Here is a 19,515-nt window from a genome sequence, read left to right as displayed (position 1 = left end):
GCACTTTACCTACTGGCTTTATGGGGGGTTTGGGGTTTTTTTTTGTCTTTTTCTTTCTCCCTAATGACTGCTTTTTCATGAGTGAACACCTGGTGGGCCTGTATATGGGACAAAGTAGTCTGTCCCCTGAGCCAATCACAAGTCATATCTCCATTCTAAGGTGTACATGTAGGTCCAGGCTAAGGTACATGACCAAGGCCCCTCAGGAAAGGCCCCCCATCCCCATATTCCTGTTCCTAAAAACCAGTTGATTTTTTTTTAATTAAATACAGTCGGTTACAATGTGTCAGTTTCTGGCGTACAACACAGTGTCCCGGTCATACACATACATATGTATATTTGTTTTCATATCCTTTTTCATTAAAGGTTATTACAAGATATTAGACATAGTTCCTTATGCTATGCAGAAGAAATTTGGTGTTTTAATCTGTTTTTATATATAGTGGCTAACATTTGCAAATCTTAAACTCCCAAATTTATCCCTTCCCACCCCCTTTCCCCTGGTATCATAAGATTGTTTACTGTGTCTGTGAGTCTGTTTCTGTTTTGTAGATGGAGTTTGTTAGTGTCTTCTCTTTTTATTTTTTTAAGATTCCACATAAGAGTGATATCATATGGTACTTTTCTTTCTCTTTCTAGCTTACTTCATTTAGAATGACACTATTCAGGTCCAATCATGTTGCAGCAAATTGCCTTATTTTATACTTTTTTATGGCTGAGTAGTATTCCATTGTATATATATACTACAACCTCTTTATGTGTGTACATCTTTACTACGTGTACATCTTAGAATGGAGATGTGACTTGTGCTTGGCTCAGGGGACAGACTACTTTGTCATACGGTGATTCTACTTTTAGTTTTTTAAGGAATCTCCCTACTGTTTTCCATAGTGGTTGCACCAAATTACTACACCTTTCTTTATGACCATATAATGAGGCTAATTGTCAGGACTGGTCTTGTCTGCCTGCTGTCTCTCCTCCTCTTTGAATTCTCTGAGGCACCTGGCCCACAATGAGGGCCCTTTCTCATAAAGATGTATTTGTGAATGTGCTGAATTGGGCCCTGAAAGAGTCACTGTGGTCTGTTTATGATAGAGCTGGATTAGTATTCACCATCTGTGTATTCTCTATCTTGCTATCAACTGAGATTTTTTGTTTGTTTGGGTTCACTTTAGCGGACTTAAAGAAAGCTTCCAGTTCAAATGCCGCAAAATCCAACCTACCAAAATCTGGACTTCGTCCTCCTGGTTACTCGCGTCTCCCTGCAGCCAAGCTGGCGGCCTTTGGCTTCGTCCGGAGCTCCAGCGTGTCCTCCGTGTCCAGCACCCAGTCTGCGGACAGCGCCCAGCCTGAGCCCGGCCGGTTGGCCAACCGTAAGTGGGGCAGGTGGGGCAGAGGGGCTGGTGACACTGCTGTTCCTGGAGGGTGCCCCTGGCCAGACAGGCCAGACCAGCAGATGGCAAATCAGTGTGCGGGTGCAACAGGATTGCATTTTCTTTGTGTGTAAACTGGTATTTTGGGTTGATTACTTTAATCTACCATTGTTGGGACTTTAAAAATAATCTGCTGAAGGAAAAAAGCCTACTTGGCATTACCATTTTCTCGTTTAGGGGGAGTTAATATGCCAGAAAAAGACTTCTAAATTCTAGAAAAAGACTTAACTCTAGGAAATGACTTATCCAGGGGCTGAGTCCAGGAGCCCGTTGCTTCATGCATTCTGGGTAAGAAGCCAAAGAAAGGTCCAAAAAAGTGTGACTATGATATGCCGTCATTAAACACATTAGGCATTAAGTATTAGTGGAAAAATCATTTTTACTCATAATGCCTTCGTATTGGCGGAGCACTTGACTGCATTTCTAAGAGTTAACTAAGCGACATTAAAACTAGGAAATCACAGCTGAGCTGCTTCAAGTCTGTGCCCAGGAAGGTCCCCAGGAGCTGAGATGATGGCACCCCAGGCCTGGTTCCTGAGACAGATGTTGTGGGCTTATCTTAAAGTGTGAATTAATCGCCTCAGAGCAAGTCACAGCAGCCACTGAAGACCCCAGGGTGGCCCCATTCTCCTGAGCCTCTGCAGCCCAAACCCCATCTCAGCCTCATCAACTTCAAAGTCATGGTCATTGGTTCTGAAGCCATGACACCTCAGATGCTAGGATGGTAAGAATTTGCCAGAGGGCCAGGAAAATCTTAGAGGTTTTCGTGTGAAGAGCTGTTTTGAAGGGATTATAGTTGAATCAAGTTGGAACAAGAGATAGAGATGGTGAGAGAAGGGGAGAGGGAAGGAAGGAAGGAAGAGAGATTGAGGATGGGATTGATTTCGTATTATGTTTTGCATTTCCTTTCTCCAGGCTGTGTTTTCTCTGTCCTCCATTAGGTTTTACAGAGCTGGTGGGTGGAACATTTGTACCTCAACAGTTCTAAATTTTGGTCTACCTGATTGTTCCTTAAAGTAATGCATGACATTTTCCTTTGTCTTGATGTGTTTGTAAGCATTTCTGAGAGGTTCTTTGATCGCTTGTTTTCCCAGAGGTGCTGTGTCTCAAACCTACTTTCACATGGGAATCATTTTAGGAAAACCACTATAATTAGCGATTACATCATGGCACGGTACACGTCTCAGAATCTTCTCGTGACTATAATACAGAACTATTTGCAAATGTGTTACTCTTATTTTTAGATATGTGTGTGCATATTAACAGTCTGAAGATTTTTTTTAACATTTTTTATTGATTTATAATCATTTTACAATGTTGTGTCAAATTCCAGTGTTCAGCACAATTTTTCAGTCGTTCATGGACATATACACACTCATTGTCACATTTTTTTCTCTGTGAGTTATCATAACATTTTGTGTATATTTCCCTGTGCTATACAGTGTAATCTTGTTTATCTATTCTACAATTTTGAAATCCCAGTCTGAAGATTTTTAAGTGATCATTTTTAGTAGTGAAATTCCCAGTGGCATGTTTCTGTTTTAAAGGGAGCATGAATGATGAAAATTCTCATATGGTATGTATCTTTCCAAGGAAGGAGTTAAGATACCGATTTCTTAAAAAAGAATTAACCTCAAGGTGAATTGAGCCATGTCCCCATGGTAGCAGCTTTTGACAAAGGAGGGCTGACAGATGTGGATGGAATAATTCCAGGTGTGCTTGGGGCATTTCTTCGCACCTGTGCTTCAGAAGGTTCTCGATAGGGACCCTCTGAGCACCCACGGAGTCAAGAGCTGTTACGTGCCAGAGAAAATAACTCCTAGTTTAAAGACTTCATATGAAAAACAATGTTTACTCTATTCAGAACTGTTTCCTGTTTCTAAAAACCAGCATGTCAGAGTCGATTTTTAATTATTTGCCACCTCGCTATATATAAAATCTGTACTTACTGGTAAATCACAGAAGAACTTCTCACATTCATGTCTCAGTACCATTAACCATCTTGCTTATGCTCGTTATTAGATTTAATGTTGAGAAAACCTTTGTTCCTGTTCTTTAGTGGAGACACGATGCTTTGATGATAAGGATTACGTAAAATATGAAGTTCTTAGAAGAGCTGAAGGGCCTTAGAGCAGATCCTGGGAGCAAACTTTGCTGGTTTAGCTCATGGAAACAGCCAACATGGTACCAGAATCGGTTCCTTTTTTGTTTCTTGTCTTGTCTCTCTTTAGAGATGACTTCAAGCCTAGTGTCAGTTAGGACTCCTTTTAGGAATACCGCTGTGATGAGGGGTCACACCGTGGTAAGTGGGTGCCTCCAAGTCTGAAACATGGTTATAATAAGGAACTGTTTGCAAATGTGCAACTCATGGTTTTAGTTCCTCACATGCCTGTAAACAGTCTGACCGTGTCCATGTGGCTGTGAATGCTGTATTGGGCACACTTTTAAGTGATTCGTTACACACCTGCTAGTGTTTCCTGGGCTACCTTGGCTTGGCTGTGACTCTTCCTGGGCTGTTCTCCTGGGACCTGAGGGGCCAGCAATGATGACTGTGGAGAGGGGAGGCCTGTGAGCCCCCTGAGTGTGGGTCTCAGCTGTTCCATGTGGAATCTGCCCTCCACCCTGGGCTCAGGCTCATGCAACCCCGTGGGCAGGGGCTTCCCCAAGCAAGTGCCCTGGTGTGTCTTTTGACTTTTTCTGCGAGGTTTTGGCCAATGGAACCGACACAGGGAAATGAATTGTCTACATAATCCCTTAGAAGCTGAGGGCACTTTAGCATCGAGTCCGCTTCTTCATTTCACTGCTGAGCAAACTGAGACCAGATCCACTTGTTCTCCGTCCTGGGATGGTCTTCTTCCTTCGTTTAGTTCTTAAAGCTGTCGTATGGGGTAAAGACTCACCCGTGACTGACTGACTGACTGACTGACTGACTGACTGACTGATTGATTGATTTATTTATTTATTTATTTATTTATTTATTTATTTATTTATTTATTTATTTATTTATTTATTTATTTAATTTTATTTATTTATTTAATTTTATTTATTTATTTAATTTAATTTTATTTATTTATTTATTTATTATTTTACACTTTGATTTTATTTTCTTTCATTTGGAGTGCATAGTATAAGTGATTTTTATTTTTTTTTATAACTGGTATACTAAAAATTAGATTTCCATCTCCACTGTTTGAGGAATTAAGTGAAGCTCTCATTTTATTTATACATTTCCCAGGATGGAAGGTGGGTTAGTACGGCCAGGTGTGCACAATGATCGGCTAGACCAAAACTGCAGGCTAAAAAACTGTTTTCTACAGTGGGCTCTGTGCAGCCCCACACGGGTGTATGCCCTTCAGTATAAATCCTTGTATGTTCTTGTCCTTTTAGGCACAAGATACGTCTGGTTTTCTTTATAGGCTGTTTCACCCATGACTTAAAGTCTTACTTTTCTACTAGTGAAGCAAATCTAAAAGTCGAGTTGCCTTGAGGGGCCCCTCAGGCCAAACCCCCCTCTCCCCACCCCACCTCTTCCCAGGTGTGTGACAGTTCCAGGTGACAGGAACTTCCTGTCCTGGGAAGAAGCCAGCTATTAGCCGGGCAGCTCTCACAGTGAGGCAGTGCTCTGCATGGGTCCAGGCTGCCTCCCTGTAATTTCCTGCTGGTGGCCCAGTTCTTCTGGATTAACGCACAAACTTTGTCCTCGCTGTGCCTCTGGAGACAGCACTGGGCACCTCCCATCACTCCTGGACCAGTTCAGTACATGCAGATGATGAGGCTGGCCCATTTAGAATCTCAAATAAAACTTCAAATTACAGTTCTCTCCAGGTATTGCTATAACCTATAATGAAAAAGAATATATATATGTATAACTGAATCACTTTTGGCTGTACACCAGAAACTAACACAACATTGTAGATCAACTATACTTCATTAAAAAAAAAAAACTAACTTCAAATTATACTAGCTAGCCACTTCCAGCTTTTTTAAGATAGAAAGTGAGCATGAGAAAAGTAATTCTCTAACTTAAAACTCAAATTTAAACTTAAAATCATAGTATTTGCGCAGGTCTGACCCAGTGTGTAGCTCATTTTTTAGTAGTTTTCAGAGAAGGAGGAAAAAACCTCTAATATGCTTTCGGCAATAGAAACTTAGAGAAAAACAATTACTGTGGAATTTAGCGTTGGTCTCATGCTATAGCCTGAAGTCTACCTGGTTGTCAGATTTCTCAGCAGTTAGGTTTGTGGACTTGATTTTCCCAGTGGGTGAGAAGGTGTAATTTAGAGTTAAAACCTTGGGCGAGTGGGGGTGCGGGGCCGGGGGAATAGGAAGACTTAAGGTTTCATGAATTAATCATTAATGAAAATAGATCATATCACCCAAGGATAGAATAATTTACGTGGAGGTTCATTTCTCACTGTGGATATGAACTCACTCATCGCTCCTGACCTCCTGGTGTGCAAGGAACTGAAAATATCCATCAGAGAAGAGCATGAAGAAGGCGGCATTTGCAGCTGTCCTTTCCAGTTTCTCCTCCCCGTCTCCTCAGATCCCCTCATGTTTTCTCTGCGGGGTGAGCTGAGACCAGAAGGCACAGGACAGAAGATTTGAAAAGAGAAATAAAAAAGAAATCTCAGGGTTTCCTCTTGTTCCTTTTTCTGCTGCGGGGAAGTAGTCGAATGTTCACAGGAGGAGGAGCAGCGCTGGGGATGCGGACAGAGAAACTGACACTTGTGTGAATAATCACGGCGCGAGGCTAGCTGTGCCCGCAGCCTCAAAGACGACCCAGAGTGGGACGGAAGCGCATGCGTGGAGGTGGAGGGTTCGTTTCTGATGCGGGTGGTCGGGAGTTTCTCAGACGGGTGGTGAGCTGGGCAGTATTTTGGGAAGCAGAGATGGGCTCTATCTGGGTGGTCTTTTGGGAGGCACGGTTGATACATCCAGAAACCCTCCTGAACTCAGGGGTTGCCGTTTCCGGCAGCCCGCCAGGCCATCACGGCCGGGTCCGGTGTCCGAGCCGTCCAGGCTCAGTCCTCAGAGCACTCTGTTCCAGTCCTTTGGTCTCCCCTTGGTCATCCTGTCCACAGGTTCAGCTCTTGGCGCTTTGGACATGATTCCATATCCACATCTCCAGCCCCCACGGCCCTCTGGAACTGCTCACCTACGTGTCTGGTGACCTGCCACGTATCTCCAGCTGCATGGCTCAGATCACCTCAAACGAAACATTTCCCCCAAAACGAATCTTTCGTTGTCTTCCAAACTGATGCCTCCTCTGGAAGTTGCTCTGTCACTTAATGACGTCTGTGATCTCCTGGCCACGGAGGCTGGGATTTTAGAATCAGCAGTACCTATTACCAGTTTTTTCCTTCCTTTGTATTCAGTGATCAGCTTGAATTGATTCTCCCTGGCAGTTACTCCGACCTCCTTCTCTCCTCATCTGCTTACATCAGTGTCACCTAAACTCTTCCCTGTACGTCTTCGCTCTGTGATCCACAGGGTACGGGGTCCTAGGTCATTTTCCCTCCCAAGCCTGGTTTGACGCTCCGTGGCGCCCCCTGCGCTCTCTTCAGCTGTTTGCTGGCAGTCCCGGGTCCTAGGTGACCTGCTCAGCCCCCTCCTCACCTTTCCCTCTGCCAGCCCCTGACACACACCCTCAACGAGACCACCAGAGGGTTCACATTCTTCTCAGAGGGCTTCGTGCTTTCTTGCCTTTGGGTCTTGGTTTAAACCATTCATTTCTAGAATGCTCTCCTCTCCCCACAGATCTCTCTGTAGATTCAGTCATTTTCAGGTGAGGTTCAGATACCACTTCCTCTAAAAAGCCCCCTCCCTCCCTCCCTCCCTCCCTCCCTTCCTTCCTTCCTTCCTTCCTTCCTTCCTTCCTTCCTTCCTTTTTTGGTGGGGAGGTAATTCGGTTTGTTTATTTATTTAATGGAGTTTAACGGAGGCACTGGGGATTGATCCCAGGACCTTGTGCAGGCTAAGCACATGCCAGCGCCAAGCTGTGTCCTCCTCCCTCAGAAGCCTTCTTTCACCTGTGAGCCTGACGTGCCCCTTTCTCCCAGGAGCTCCTACGGCCCCTTGCTGTGTCGCTTTTGTGGTTTGGTCACGTACCGTCTCCCCACAGTTACCGTGTTCCCGTGTGCTGCCGCCCCCGTGGGCTGTAAGCTCTCTGAGGGAGGGGGTTGTAGCTCTTAATAATTTTAGCATGCCTCACCCCAGCAGAATACCAGGAGAAATGCTCTCCCAGCCTCCCAGTGGAAATCCTTTCTCCCATATCAGCGTCTGCAACGAGAGAGGCTGCGAGGGGGGTCGGGCGCCTGCAGGGCGTTCCATACCCGGAGCGCGCCTTCACTGCATCACGGCCGTCACGGGTCTCAGCAGCAGGTGAGGTCCATCACTGTGGTCTTCACGCTTTTCAGAATTAGCTCAGTTATCTCTAAAATGCTGCTTCCGTTGACTGTGGTAACCCTAGAGGTAATTTATACATCTCAAAGGGTAGAAAAGATAGTAGGTCATTTGTAGAAGTGTATTCAGAGGAAAATCAGCATGCAGACTGTCCTGACAGTGTCACAGATGTCAAGTGACCTATGTCACTCCCTGCACAGAGGTGGCCGTTTTAAAGGAGTTGGGCTGCAGCCCTACTATTGAGGCTTTTCATGAGAGACCTTCAAAGTGTCCAAAATTAGGCATCTCAACTTAGATTGGATATTCTCATTAAGTTCTAGCATTTTAGTTCTCATTTTGATGCATAAAATAAGTAAGTAGATGTTCTTCATAGAATAGAATTTGGGTTCTGGAGACAATGATCTGAAGTGGAAAATCCTTTTTTGGAAGGTTAATCAGTGACAGTGAGGGTTAATATGAAAGCTTTCTGCAATGTTAACTTCAGCACTTACGCTTATGAATACCATAAAATACATTTCTGTACGTAGCGTGCTTCATTTTCTATATCTGACGTGCATTCTAAATAAGATCAGAGTCGATGTGAAGCATTATTAATAACTCCTACCGAAACAGCCGTTCACCTGTCTCAGGTTCCATTGGCAAAGAGGGAGTCATTTTTTATTCATGGAAAAAGGAGCTGAAAGGGACCAGTGAGGTCAAGTTTCAGAGAAGCTATTGCCCATTTGAGATTAAGCCTTATTGATATCCGTGCACATTCCTTTTCAGAACGCTGGGACATTGATCACGTCTGCCCAGAGATGAGATTAGAGTGTAAAAGTGTTTTGTTTTTAAGAAAGCTGACCATTTATAGCTGAAAGTTTAAGATAAGTGGAAATTGAAGGGGGATAATATGTTTAATTATAGGAAAAATAATGTGTAGTTGAACTGCATCATTTCAGGGGGTTTGTGAAGACCAGATTGGCCGTTTCCCTTCCCCAAGCCTACTCTTCCAGCGTCTGCTCTGGGGTAAACACGGAGCGTAGTGCTGGGGCTGCTGTGACCAGGATGCCTTGTGAAGTTAAAACCCAGGGGGCAGGTGGGAGTGTTCAAGGACATCCCTGCAGGGAGCTGCTAGTGTCGCTGTGGGTGGAGACGGCACAGCGTTGGGTGGGCAGGGGCTGGGGGGAGGGACCTGAGGGATGGAGCATCTTACCCTCCTGACTGGGGGGTGTGGGCAGACCCCACACCCCTCAAGTCTTCTCCTGGGTGTCTCAGTACCGCTGCATTTTATCTTCAGATCTGATTATTCCACACTGGTTCTAAATAATGACAGTGTTCTGTACTTGCTGTAAAATAATCCAGAAAAGGAAAAACAAAACTGGGAGGGGGCAGCATAGATGAGAAAAAATAAGCAAATTTTTGATAATCCTTGAAGCTGGGTGATGGAACTCTGAGGGCTCATCACACTATTTACTTGACTTTTTTTGGTATGTTTGAAAATGTCCATAAAAGAAGGTTGGCATTCCATCTTCTCTCTGTATTGGCTTTCATTTCGAGGACTGTGGTCTTGGGAGGCACACGGCTGGGTCTGTATCTCGCCTCTGCCGCTCGCGGGCTCTGTGACTTTGGGCAGGTTGCTTTCTCTCTCTGTGCCTCTGCTTCCTCACTGTGAAATAACAACAATGTTGCTACTAATAAATGAAAGTAATGTCAAAAGCCATCGTAGGACGGGCGGGCACATTAAAATGGAATTGATATATGCGAACAGGGTCTTGCACAATAATAATAATAATATTAATTATTAATATTAATATAATTATTTATTATTATTATTATTATTATTATTATTATTATTATTATTATTATTATTATTATTATTTCTGTGGCTGGTCCCATGCATTTGTCGTGTGCATAAAGTTCTCTGTTGAGAAGATGTAAAATTTCAGTTGGAAAAATGCCACGATGGATTAACTGTGTCTGGTTTGGGGTAAGAAAACTGGTTGTGATATCATCTAAGTCAGAGATGACATTCATCCCATTTCAGAATTTTTATAATCGCGTCTCTCCTCCACAGTGGGTACCTTCCTGTGCGTTTAACTAAAACATGCCATGTATGAAACAGGAAGGCAGCAGTTCTAGAAGCTTCGATTTTCACAGGAGCCTATTACTTTTGGACTATAAGCTTGTGGTTGTTTGGCTGTTATAAAACATAGGCAGGGAAGTCGTGTTTTGATTTATCTGAAAGGGCTCTGTCATGCCCTTTGTGTGTTATCATTTAAGAGAATACATTCAGTTGGGCTCCCTTTAAATGAAACATATTTATGCAAGGTGACTAATACATAGCACATTAATCCGAGCTGGTGGCTTTTAATACCTCTGCTCAAAATAGAAACTACGAGTTGGATCTGATTTTATTTCTGTGCCTCTCATGTCTGCAGGAAAAAATGGGAACATTTGATTTTGCAATAGGTAAAGGGCTTCACACAGCTTCTCTTTTGCTCGAGCCTAATTTCCATTGTGCAAGGATTTTACTTTGTCAAATATCTCAGCCCGATTTGGGTGGGTGGGGAAGAGAGAACAGTGGTAACAAAAACCAAAATAAGCTGCTGATTTTCTTGGGAAATTAGGAAGTCAGACACATGCCACTGATGGATTTAAATGTCTATTTCTCTGGAATCCGTAGTTATGTCATTTAAAGTATTCTTTGTAAGGAAAAAAAAATTGAATCACTTCCACTGAATCTTGCTGTTAGTTTCCCCAATTATTCCCACACATTCAGTTCTTTCTTTTTGTCCCTTTCTTTGCTCTCTTTATACACATGCCATCAGAACTTGGTTCTTCTGAGTGTTATTTGGCATTGCCTGTAAGTGAAAATATTTTCTTTTTATTTATTCATTTTTATTGAAGTACAGTCAATTTACAGTGTTGTGTTGGTCTCTAGTGGACAGCATGATAATATTTTCTTTATTGCTTAAGTGACGTCTAGTTTTTCCATCTTGAAACAAATATGTGAGCAAGTCTGTTAGAAATCACATTGCCCGTCAGCAGGTTTCTAGGTGCCGTATTCCAGCATGTTCTAGCTCATTCAAGATATGTAATGAAGAAAGGATACTTTGAACTATGAACTAAGATAAGAAATATGCCACACTTGCATGCATAATATACAATAAAATCAGTATTTGGGTAATGGAATAATCTTTGGGAAAGTCAGTTAACTTCACTGGACTCGATTTTTTTATTATTAAAGTTGGAAGGGATGGAATTAAATAAATTGCCCACTTCTGGCACTCAAGGGCTGGAATCCTGTGACTGTATTCTGTAAGAGTATGAAATAATTTATGGTTTGTAAGCGGTGAATAATCAGAATTGTATTTGAGAAAAATTAATATGATAATGTAAGTAATTTAGTTTGGAGAAGAAAGAGGGTGAGAGAACTTAGTTCTGCCAAAATTAGGGATTCTTTTCTTCTTGGCTTGACCTTATTTTGTTGTTTTTTTTCCTGTCATCTGATACGGAAATTTCAAGACACTAACAGACAAAGAACAGCTCAGAGGTTTTACTGCCCTGATTTTATTCTATAAAATGCAGGACTGTAGGATTCTTGGACCTCACCTTCTTGCTCCTGCCCTTTGCCTAGTGTTGGGCATCTTAGGTTATTGGTCCAGTATCAGAACAGAGACGGGGAGGTGCATAGCTTCTAGACTCAGACTGACTTCTCCCAGGAACTTTGCCAACAGTACATGCTTGCTTGTATCACTGTAATACACAGACTTTCTTCTGGGAAGGTTCATAAAGATCCTTGCAGTGTCTTCCTTAAGGCAGCAGAGGGGGTCCCAGATTGATAATTCCTTTTGCTTTCAGTGAGATGGAAAATAAGTTACATGATGACGTCAGAGGGTTCTTTGGCTCCTGTAACAGGCAGCAACTGGGAGGTGAGGGTTGATGGGCCGGAAGTAAGCATCAACAGTGGGCGTGGAAGGAAAGGGCCAAATGGGAAAGAGTCAGATCTGACAGGACAAGAGCACCTAAGAGGGTGGGGTGACTGGAAGGGCGAGAGGACCACTCACAGAACTAGGGGTTTGGGAGGAGAGGTGAGTTTGTGGGGCTCTAGTCATGTTGAGTTCACAGAAAGGCATTCATGTAAGTACATCCAGCCAGTTTACAGAAATGCTGGACTGAAATTCAGGAGAGCATCTGTGGATGATAGATGATGTTTGGAGCCATAACTGACATCGCTGGGGGAGGACAAGTAGGATGGGGTGGGGAGGAGGGATGTTAGCAGACTCTGCAGGGCATGCCTATCTAGGTCAGAAGCAGGGTGGACACAACCAGAGAAGGCTTGGTCAGCGAGGAGCGGGGAGCACCCAGAAAGCCCAGGGAGGGAGAGCTTGATGGATGCAAGAAGGTCAGTCAGTGCTATCTGTGCTGCAGAGGTGGATGATTCAATATTGAGAAAGGTGGGCCTACGGACTTAGTGAGGAGGAGGTCACTGGTGGCTTGGAAGTTAGTGTGAACACAGTGCATGAATGCAAATCAAAACTGCAATAAGGTATCACCTCACACCAGTCAGAATGGCCATCATTAAAAAGTCCACAAATGATAAATGCTGAAGAGGGTGTGAAGAAAAGGGAACATTGTTGGTGAGAATGTACTTTGGTGCAACCATTATGGAAAACAGTATGGAGATTCCTCAGAAAACTAAAAATACACTTACCCTATGATCCAGCAATCCCACTCCTGGGCATAGACCCAGAGGGAACTCTAATTTGAAAAGACACCTGCACCCCAATGTTCATAGCAGCACTATATACAATAGACAAGACATGGAAACAACCTAAATGTCCATCAACAGATGACTGGACAAAGAAGATGTGGTATATTTATACAATGGAATACTGCTTGGCCATAAAAAAGAATAAAATAATGCCATCTGCTGCAACATGGATGGACCTGGAGATCGTCATTCGAAGTGAAGTAAGCCAGAAAGAGAAAGAAAAATACCATATGATATCACTCATATGTGGAGTCTAAAAAAAACAAAAACACAGACACAGATGAACCTATTTACAAAGCAGAAACAGACACACAGGCATAGAAAACAAATTTATGGCTACCAATTGGGGAAGGGGGTGGGAAGGGATAAATTGGGAGTTTGAGATTTACAGATACTAACTACTATATATAAATAAAAATAAACAAGTTTCTACTGTATAGCATAGGGAACTATATTCAATATCTTGTATCATGAAAAAGAATATATAAAGGAATATATGTATATATATGTATGACTGAAACATTATGCTGTACACTGGAAATTGACACATTGTCAACTGACTATACTCCAAAAAAAAAGAACAACAATAAAAATAATTGTGACAAAAATGCATGAAGGCAGAAATCAGGTTACAAGAGGGTAAGGGAGGTGAAGGTAAAGAATATATATTAATGTTAAGAATTTTGGTGGAGGGAAAGGGAAAAGACAGTGGCTCAGCAGAGGAGCAGGGAAAGTTGTTTTGTGTTTGGTTTGATTTTTTTTTCCCTTAGCATACACAAGGGTGCTTATGATCTGAGAGGAGGTATCCAGTAGTAAGTAGAGACTGAAGATGAGATGAAAGCAAGTGTGTGTGATAGATGGAGCAATTCCTGGAGCAAAGAGGAGGAATGCTGTCAAATACAAGTGGAGAGGGTGGCCAGGAAGACAGAAAGAAAGGGATAAAGGATGAGTGTAGAGAAATGTTGGGCAGAAGGAAAGGCGTTTCAAGTTCACATGAGGTTCTTTATTTGTCCCAGATAATTAAAAAGTAGGGTTTTTGCAAAGAGCAAACATGACAGAGTTGGGATTTTATAAAGTAAAAAGGGGTGTAATGGTTACCTGGAGTGATGCAGTGAGTCAGTAAGAGGTGAAGGGAGAATTTGGAGAGTTGCATGAAGGCCAGAGTGAAGTTGGAGAACATGATTTTATACTGGAGACAATACGAGATTTTAGGACTGTGCCCAGTGATGTGGTGAATTACGCTCTCCCCCGTTGTCCCTGTTGCTGTGAGTTAGAGCAGTTCAACTTCTAGGGTGGGTATATCATGTCCCAGGGGCTTTGAGTCAGCTGATACTTAAATGCAACTCCACGGAAGCAGAGGTGCTGGTTGAAGAGGGAGGTAGGGAGTCCCAAGCCTTCTCCACCTTTCCCGCTCCCGTTCCATCCTGCTGTACCAACCCCTGAGAGATTCCATGGGGCATAACAGAAATCACTGGTTTTGTGGTAAATATGTCTAGTTGGCTCAAGAACTGGAGATGGAATTCACTGTTACAGACAAAAGGGTAAAATTCCCTTCTAAAATATAAATTTCTAATTATCGTTGTCAAGAATGGCATTTTTCAGCTTGCTGATTTGTAATAGGGTCCCATGTGTCTGTGGAGCATCGCTGTTCAATAGTGCTTTCTGTGATGCTGAAGTACACCATGTCTGTATTTCTGGTACAGTAGCCACTGGTCGTGTGGGGCTGTTGAGCCACTGAAATGTGGGTGGTGTAACTGAGGAGCTGACGTCTAAATTTTAATGACTTTAAATCTAAGTAGCCACATGGCTAAGGGTGGTGGCTACTCAATTCTAGATTTATCGTCAGTTTGGATTTTCTAAAAGATATGATAGTACTGACCATCTTTAAGATTCATAGTGACAGGGGTTTCTTCCTCCGTGTGGAGGCATCCCACACGGATCCCTGAAGACCAGAGCTTTGGGCTCCTTGGCTGGTGACATAGAGCTAATGAAGATCCCACAGTTAATCTCTGTAAAGCCCTTGTTAGGGCTGGGGAGACCTTTCTAAAACCATAGATGCTGCCTCTGTCACTGGTTGCTTTATAAGTTCATACCATTGCTCACAAGACCAGGTCATAGAAGATGGAATAAATCATCCAGATGGGGATGAGAACCATTATCTTCATATGAAAGAATAGCGGAGTGCATGTAATTTAATACTTTGATACCTTCATGTAGTATAAATATATATATATACACACACACACTTACATATAATACAATAGCTTAATCCTATTATATCTAGACAGAGTGGGGCAATATCTACAGCAGAAGGAAAAAGTAAGGGCGGGGAGGGAGAAATAATTAAGTCAAAGGAAAGATGGAGGGGAGGGCAAGGAAGGAAAGTGAGAGGATGAGGTACCGCTGGTGGGAAATAACCAAGAAGAGGATGAGGAGCTGTCAGTGCTCCATCGGCCTCTTTCTGGTTTCCTTGAAGACTCCTTCACGTGTTCCTCCACTCCCCGGCCCTGCCCTCCCCGAGGTGGAGACCCAGTGAGAGCTAGAGTGAAAGCCCAAAGGCAAGGCAGTTCTTTGGATCTCTTGAGATGCAGACTTCTGAATTTTCCAGCAAGGAAGCTGCCAGACAGCTGATGAAATACTGTTCAGCCAGTCAGAGGAAGTTCCTGTATGGCTGCTTAGAGATAAAAAGAAAACTTCGTTTCTGTGAAATGCAGATCTTACCTGGTGAATTTGCTATGCAAACAATAGACCTATTAAATCACTTTCAGTGCCTTGCGTTGTACGTTCTGGAACAAGAGCAGCCTGAATTGAAAATAAGACAGGACGCGAGAGAAACATACAGGATAAATGAAGTGCAGTGTAGATTTTTATCCATCAGCAAGTACCCGCAGCTGAAATGAAATATTATGGGCCTTGTGATTAAGCACGTCTAGGTCCCATGAATGCTATGAGTGCTATTAATACGTGACTCTTCAACCAAGAGACACCAACATTTCTGTCGGGACAGTGTGTTAACTTTTGGAGGCTAAACTGACATGTTTTGTCGAATGTTCTTGCACAAGAAGATGTGTGCAGATTGTATATGTGACCATTTGGGTCCCTGTGGTGATTTCAGTAGACAGATTCGCCAACTGGGGCTCCCCTGTCCTTGAGCAGTGTATGCACTTGGGAATTTGGCATTGACATCCGAAAGTTCCGTTCTGGCTGTGTTACGTAACAATGATGTTGACCAGGCTGCGTGTCAACCAGCCACATGCTTGGGGTCACCAGTAACCAGAGTCACTAAAAACTAGGTGTTCTGCTTTGTTTTTCTTTAAATTGAGTTCGTCTTGCCAAAAATCACACATGAAAAAGAGAACTGCTTTAAATGTTGGAAAAATTGTTTGTGTATATGGAGATAATGCATCTTTTGTGCCTTGGTATCTAATACAGCTTCCATAGCTGTATATGGAAATGGGTTTTATTGGCTCCCTTTCAAGTTGCAAGGTAGGGAGACGTCAGGAGAGCGGGGAGAGCCAGGAAAGCGGGACCCTCCCCTCTGCTCTGTCCCCAACTCTCTGTGCGACCTTAGGTGATCCGCTTTGCTCGTTGGGGCCTTGGCTGCTTCGTTGGTAAGATAGACATTTGGACTTGGTGACAGATGACATTCCTTCTAAATGAGTCTTTTAAAAGAACTCATGGTGTCAGGCTCAAAGACAGGACGTGTGAATTTATTTCACTCAGTGGTTGTAACAGTCCAGTAACATCCTTTGGGTCAGGCAGACATGACGGCGGTGGCGGAGCCTCTCCTGTTTCCCATGCGGGTATCTGGGAACAACGTGGATAACCAATAACTTAGAAACAAGTGAGCTGGGCTCCGCGCCTGGTGGGCAGACCCTGGCAGCGCTGTTGCTTTGGGGCCGTGTGGGGTTGGGTCCCAAGATCTGCTTGCCAGACAGTTCAGGACTTTGTGAAGACAACAGGGATACGTGAGAATCATTTAACCCATAAGGTAGAATTAGATGCATTTACTATAGAATTAGATGCCTTTACTATGTATTACCTTTACCCTAAATATATTCAGTAAATGTAGATTATATACGGCAGGTTCTGATGTGAAAGTCGGGCTCTTCCTCCCTGACGAACTGGTGGGGACCTTCTCCCAGCGCAGCTAAGACTTGGTGATTCCACTCTCTCACCAGCCCTTAGTCTGTGGTTCCATTTATGTGCTAATTCAAAGTGGACCCAAGTGAAGAGTCCTGTCACCGTCTTGCTAAGGAGGTTTACTTCTTCCAGTAAGTTCCAGGACATGTCCTTGCTCCCTTTTCTTTCCCACAAGAGAGCATCTCTTTGCTGTGCCCACGGTGTTTTCTCTGATTTGAGGGCTTTGTTCTCTTTCTGGGTGTTGGGCTTCCTGAGGGCAAAGAATGAGATATTTCACAATCCTTTTTCTTAGGTAACTTCTTAACACGGATCACGGACGTCTCCGGGAGAAACGTGGATGCTGTACACACTGATTTCGCATCTCCCTCCCTGCTGTCCTCAGGGGACTTGGGTTAAGCACATTCTGTCCTGGCCTGAGCAGGCACAGAGCGGTCATTGTTACTGCCCTCCACATGGCAGCCGAGGGTCACCTGCAGCTCTGAGAGCTGTGGGGAGGGTTGCCCTGTTCTGTTCCACGTTTGCTAGTAACTTCCCGGGAGCTGCGGAGACGCGGGGCTGGGTATCAGCCGATGCTGGGGCCCCTCCGTGTGTGTGTGTGTGTGTGTGTGCGCGTGCATGAGACGTATGTGTGCATGCATGCACCCTTACTACAGCTTTGCCAAAAGCCACTGTGAAATCTCCCCACCCCCACCTCTTACCCTTGTGTGGCAGGTGTGGTAGGAATTGGCCACCCCAGAATCTCCCACTACGGCCGCTGTGACAGAAATCTGAGGCTCGAATCTTTTCCCCAGCACTCTTTATTAGAAACTGCATGTGGCAGGGAGGTGACAGGCAGACAGCCTCAGCTGTCAACTGCCAACACCCATGTATGCGGACCCCTTTGATTAGAAAATGAAAAATGCCAACATACCTCGGGTGCTGTCAGCCCCGAGCTGTGCCTCTAAAGTTGGTGGCGACGCAGGGGACTTCTCTTGCCACCTGGTAAGGTTTGCTAATGAAGGCAAATGAGCCTGGAAGGACTGTCAGGATGGTTTCACTGAACAGATATGCTCATTAAGCCGGAGGTCAAGGAGCAGGTGTTGTTCTAAGCAAGTGTTATTAGTTTGTGTCCAACAGCGGCTCTGAGGGTGCACGAGAAACCGTCAGGTTCTTCCTAGATTTTATCACAGTTGAGGAGAGGACGAGCTCACTGCCTAGTGACTGGTTACTTGTCCAGAAAACGTAAGTTCCCTTTGGCTAGTCCTTTGTATGCCTTGGGCGTCCTCATACATCGCCCTGGCTTCCTTCTTCCCGTGTCCTTACTGGTCTGTCCCGTCCAGGAGCCTTTGTTTACCATCATCAAAGTCCACACTGGCACCTTAGATCTTATCCAAGTGAGCCTGACGATGCTACAGAGAAGGAGATGGCTGTAAGGAGAGGTGGGGTGACTTTTATCACCACCCCAGGGTGAGTTGGTGATGAGCCCAGCGCTGGTACCTCAGTCTGATGCCTCATCCCGTCACCCACCCCAAGGTGAGAGCCACTAAATGTCACGCTAGGGATAATCAGAGGAATGTATACTTGTTCCTTGTGCAGCTTGAGTCTTTGGACAAGGAGGTTCCATCCTTGAGGTCCTGCAACATAAACTGGCAGCAGGTAGAGTCTAACCGTTTTTTCCCGTGATGTTTCCTTTGCTGAGTATCTGCAGGAAGCCGAGTTCAGCTGCCCGTAGTGCACGGGAGCCCGTTAGCCATGTGTATAACCAGCTGAGGTTCTGCCCACGGGAGCCGTCCCTGAGACCAGGCAGGGTGAGGGTGTGAGGGTTGTGTGCTGGGCCCAGAAACTGGCGAGACCCTGTGTTCCTTCTCCCAGACTTCCAGAGAGGCCGCGAGGTGGGGTGAAGGCTAACTAGGAGTTCAGAAAACATACATCTAGACGCTGCCCTGGTCTGTCACCTTGGACAGATCACATCATCGCTGTGGACGTCCAGTGTCCTTCCAGTCAAGTCAGGGTTGGGACTGTGGCTTCTGGAATGACTTCTGTGGCTCCTGTGTCTCTGGTCCCAAGACTCCAGAGCTGGAGGTTCTCAGGGGACTCCAGGGGCATGAGTTTGTGCCTTCTTACATTGTCATTCAGAAAGGAGAAACCACTTACGTTTTGCATATAGTTTTTCTCTGTTACAACCGAAGGACATGCAGATTATGCTGTCTGTATACAGTATGGTTAACAATACTGTATTGCATGTTTGGAAGTCACTAAGAGAGTTGATCTTAAAAGTTCTCATGAGTTATAAGTCGACTACACTTCAATAGCAGTAAGAAAAGTCCTCATCACGAGAAAAACAACTTCTAGCTATATGAGGTGATGGATCTTAACTAAACGTGCTGTGATGGTCATTTCACAGCATCCACATGTGTCAAGTCATGTTGTACACCTAGAACTTGTCAGAGTTGTATGTCAATTGTATCTCAATTAAGCAACAAAGATAAATGCCTAGATTTCTTTCTACTTTAATGTTAATCATTAGAATTACTGGAGACTTTTAAATATGTTTGTTGAGTTGTATTTTCTAAACATGGGGGATGAAATGAAAGAAAAGAAGAAAAAAGAAGAGGGAAATATGTCACATTTTTAAAAGAAGAGAAGAAAAAAAGTTACTCATCCCATCGTTACCAAAGGCCAGAGAAATTTGAGTAGGAAATGAGGCGGGTGCTCAGCACCCAAGGACGGCCTGATGCCCCTGGAGTCTGGTGTGCATTGCAGTTCCCTCTGCTATTGAATTCAGTTACTTCTGGCAATGAG

General features: G+C 44.0%; 1 protein-coding gene across 3 annotated transcripts in view; it reads left to right on the top strand.

The window, feature by feature from the left end:
* MTUS2 (microtubule associated scaffold protein 2) overlaps positions 1–19,515 on the top strand; it is a 410,325-nt gene that overhangs the window by 169,162 nt on the left and 221,648 nt on the right. For all 3 annotated transcript variants that reach the window (XM_032496368.1, XM_032496367.1, XM_032496369.1), the window contains exon 6: positions 1,176–1,373. In XM_032496368.1, coding sequence (XP_032352259.1) covers positions 1,176–1,373 — 198 coding nt within the window. The remainder of the gene's footprint in view (positions 1–1,175; positions 1,374–19,515) is intronic.

Source organism: Camelus ferus, chromosome 14 (assembly GCF_009834535.1).
Source record: "Camelus ferus isolate YT-003-E chromosome 14, BCGSAC_Cfer_1.0, whole genome shotgun sequence".
NCBI lineage: Eukaryota > Metazoa > Chordata > Mammalia > Artiodactyla > Camelidae > Camelus > Camelus ferus.
Note: the sequence above shows the minus strand (reverse complement) of the source record. Positions and strands in the feature narration are given on the sequence as shown.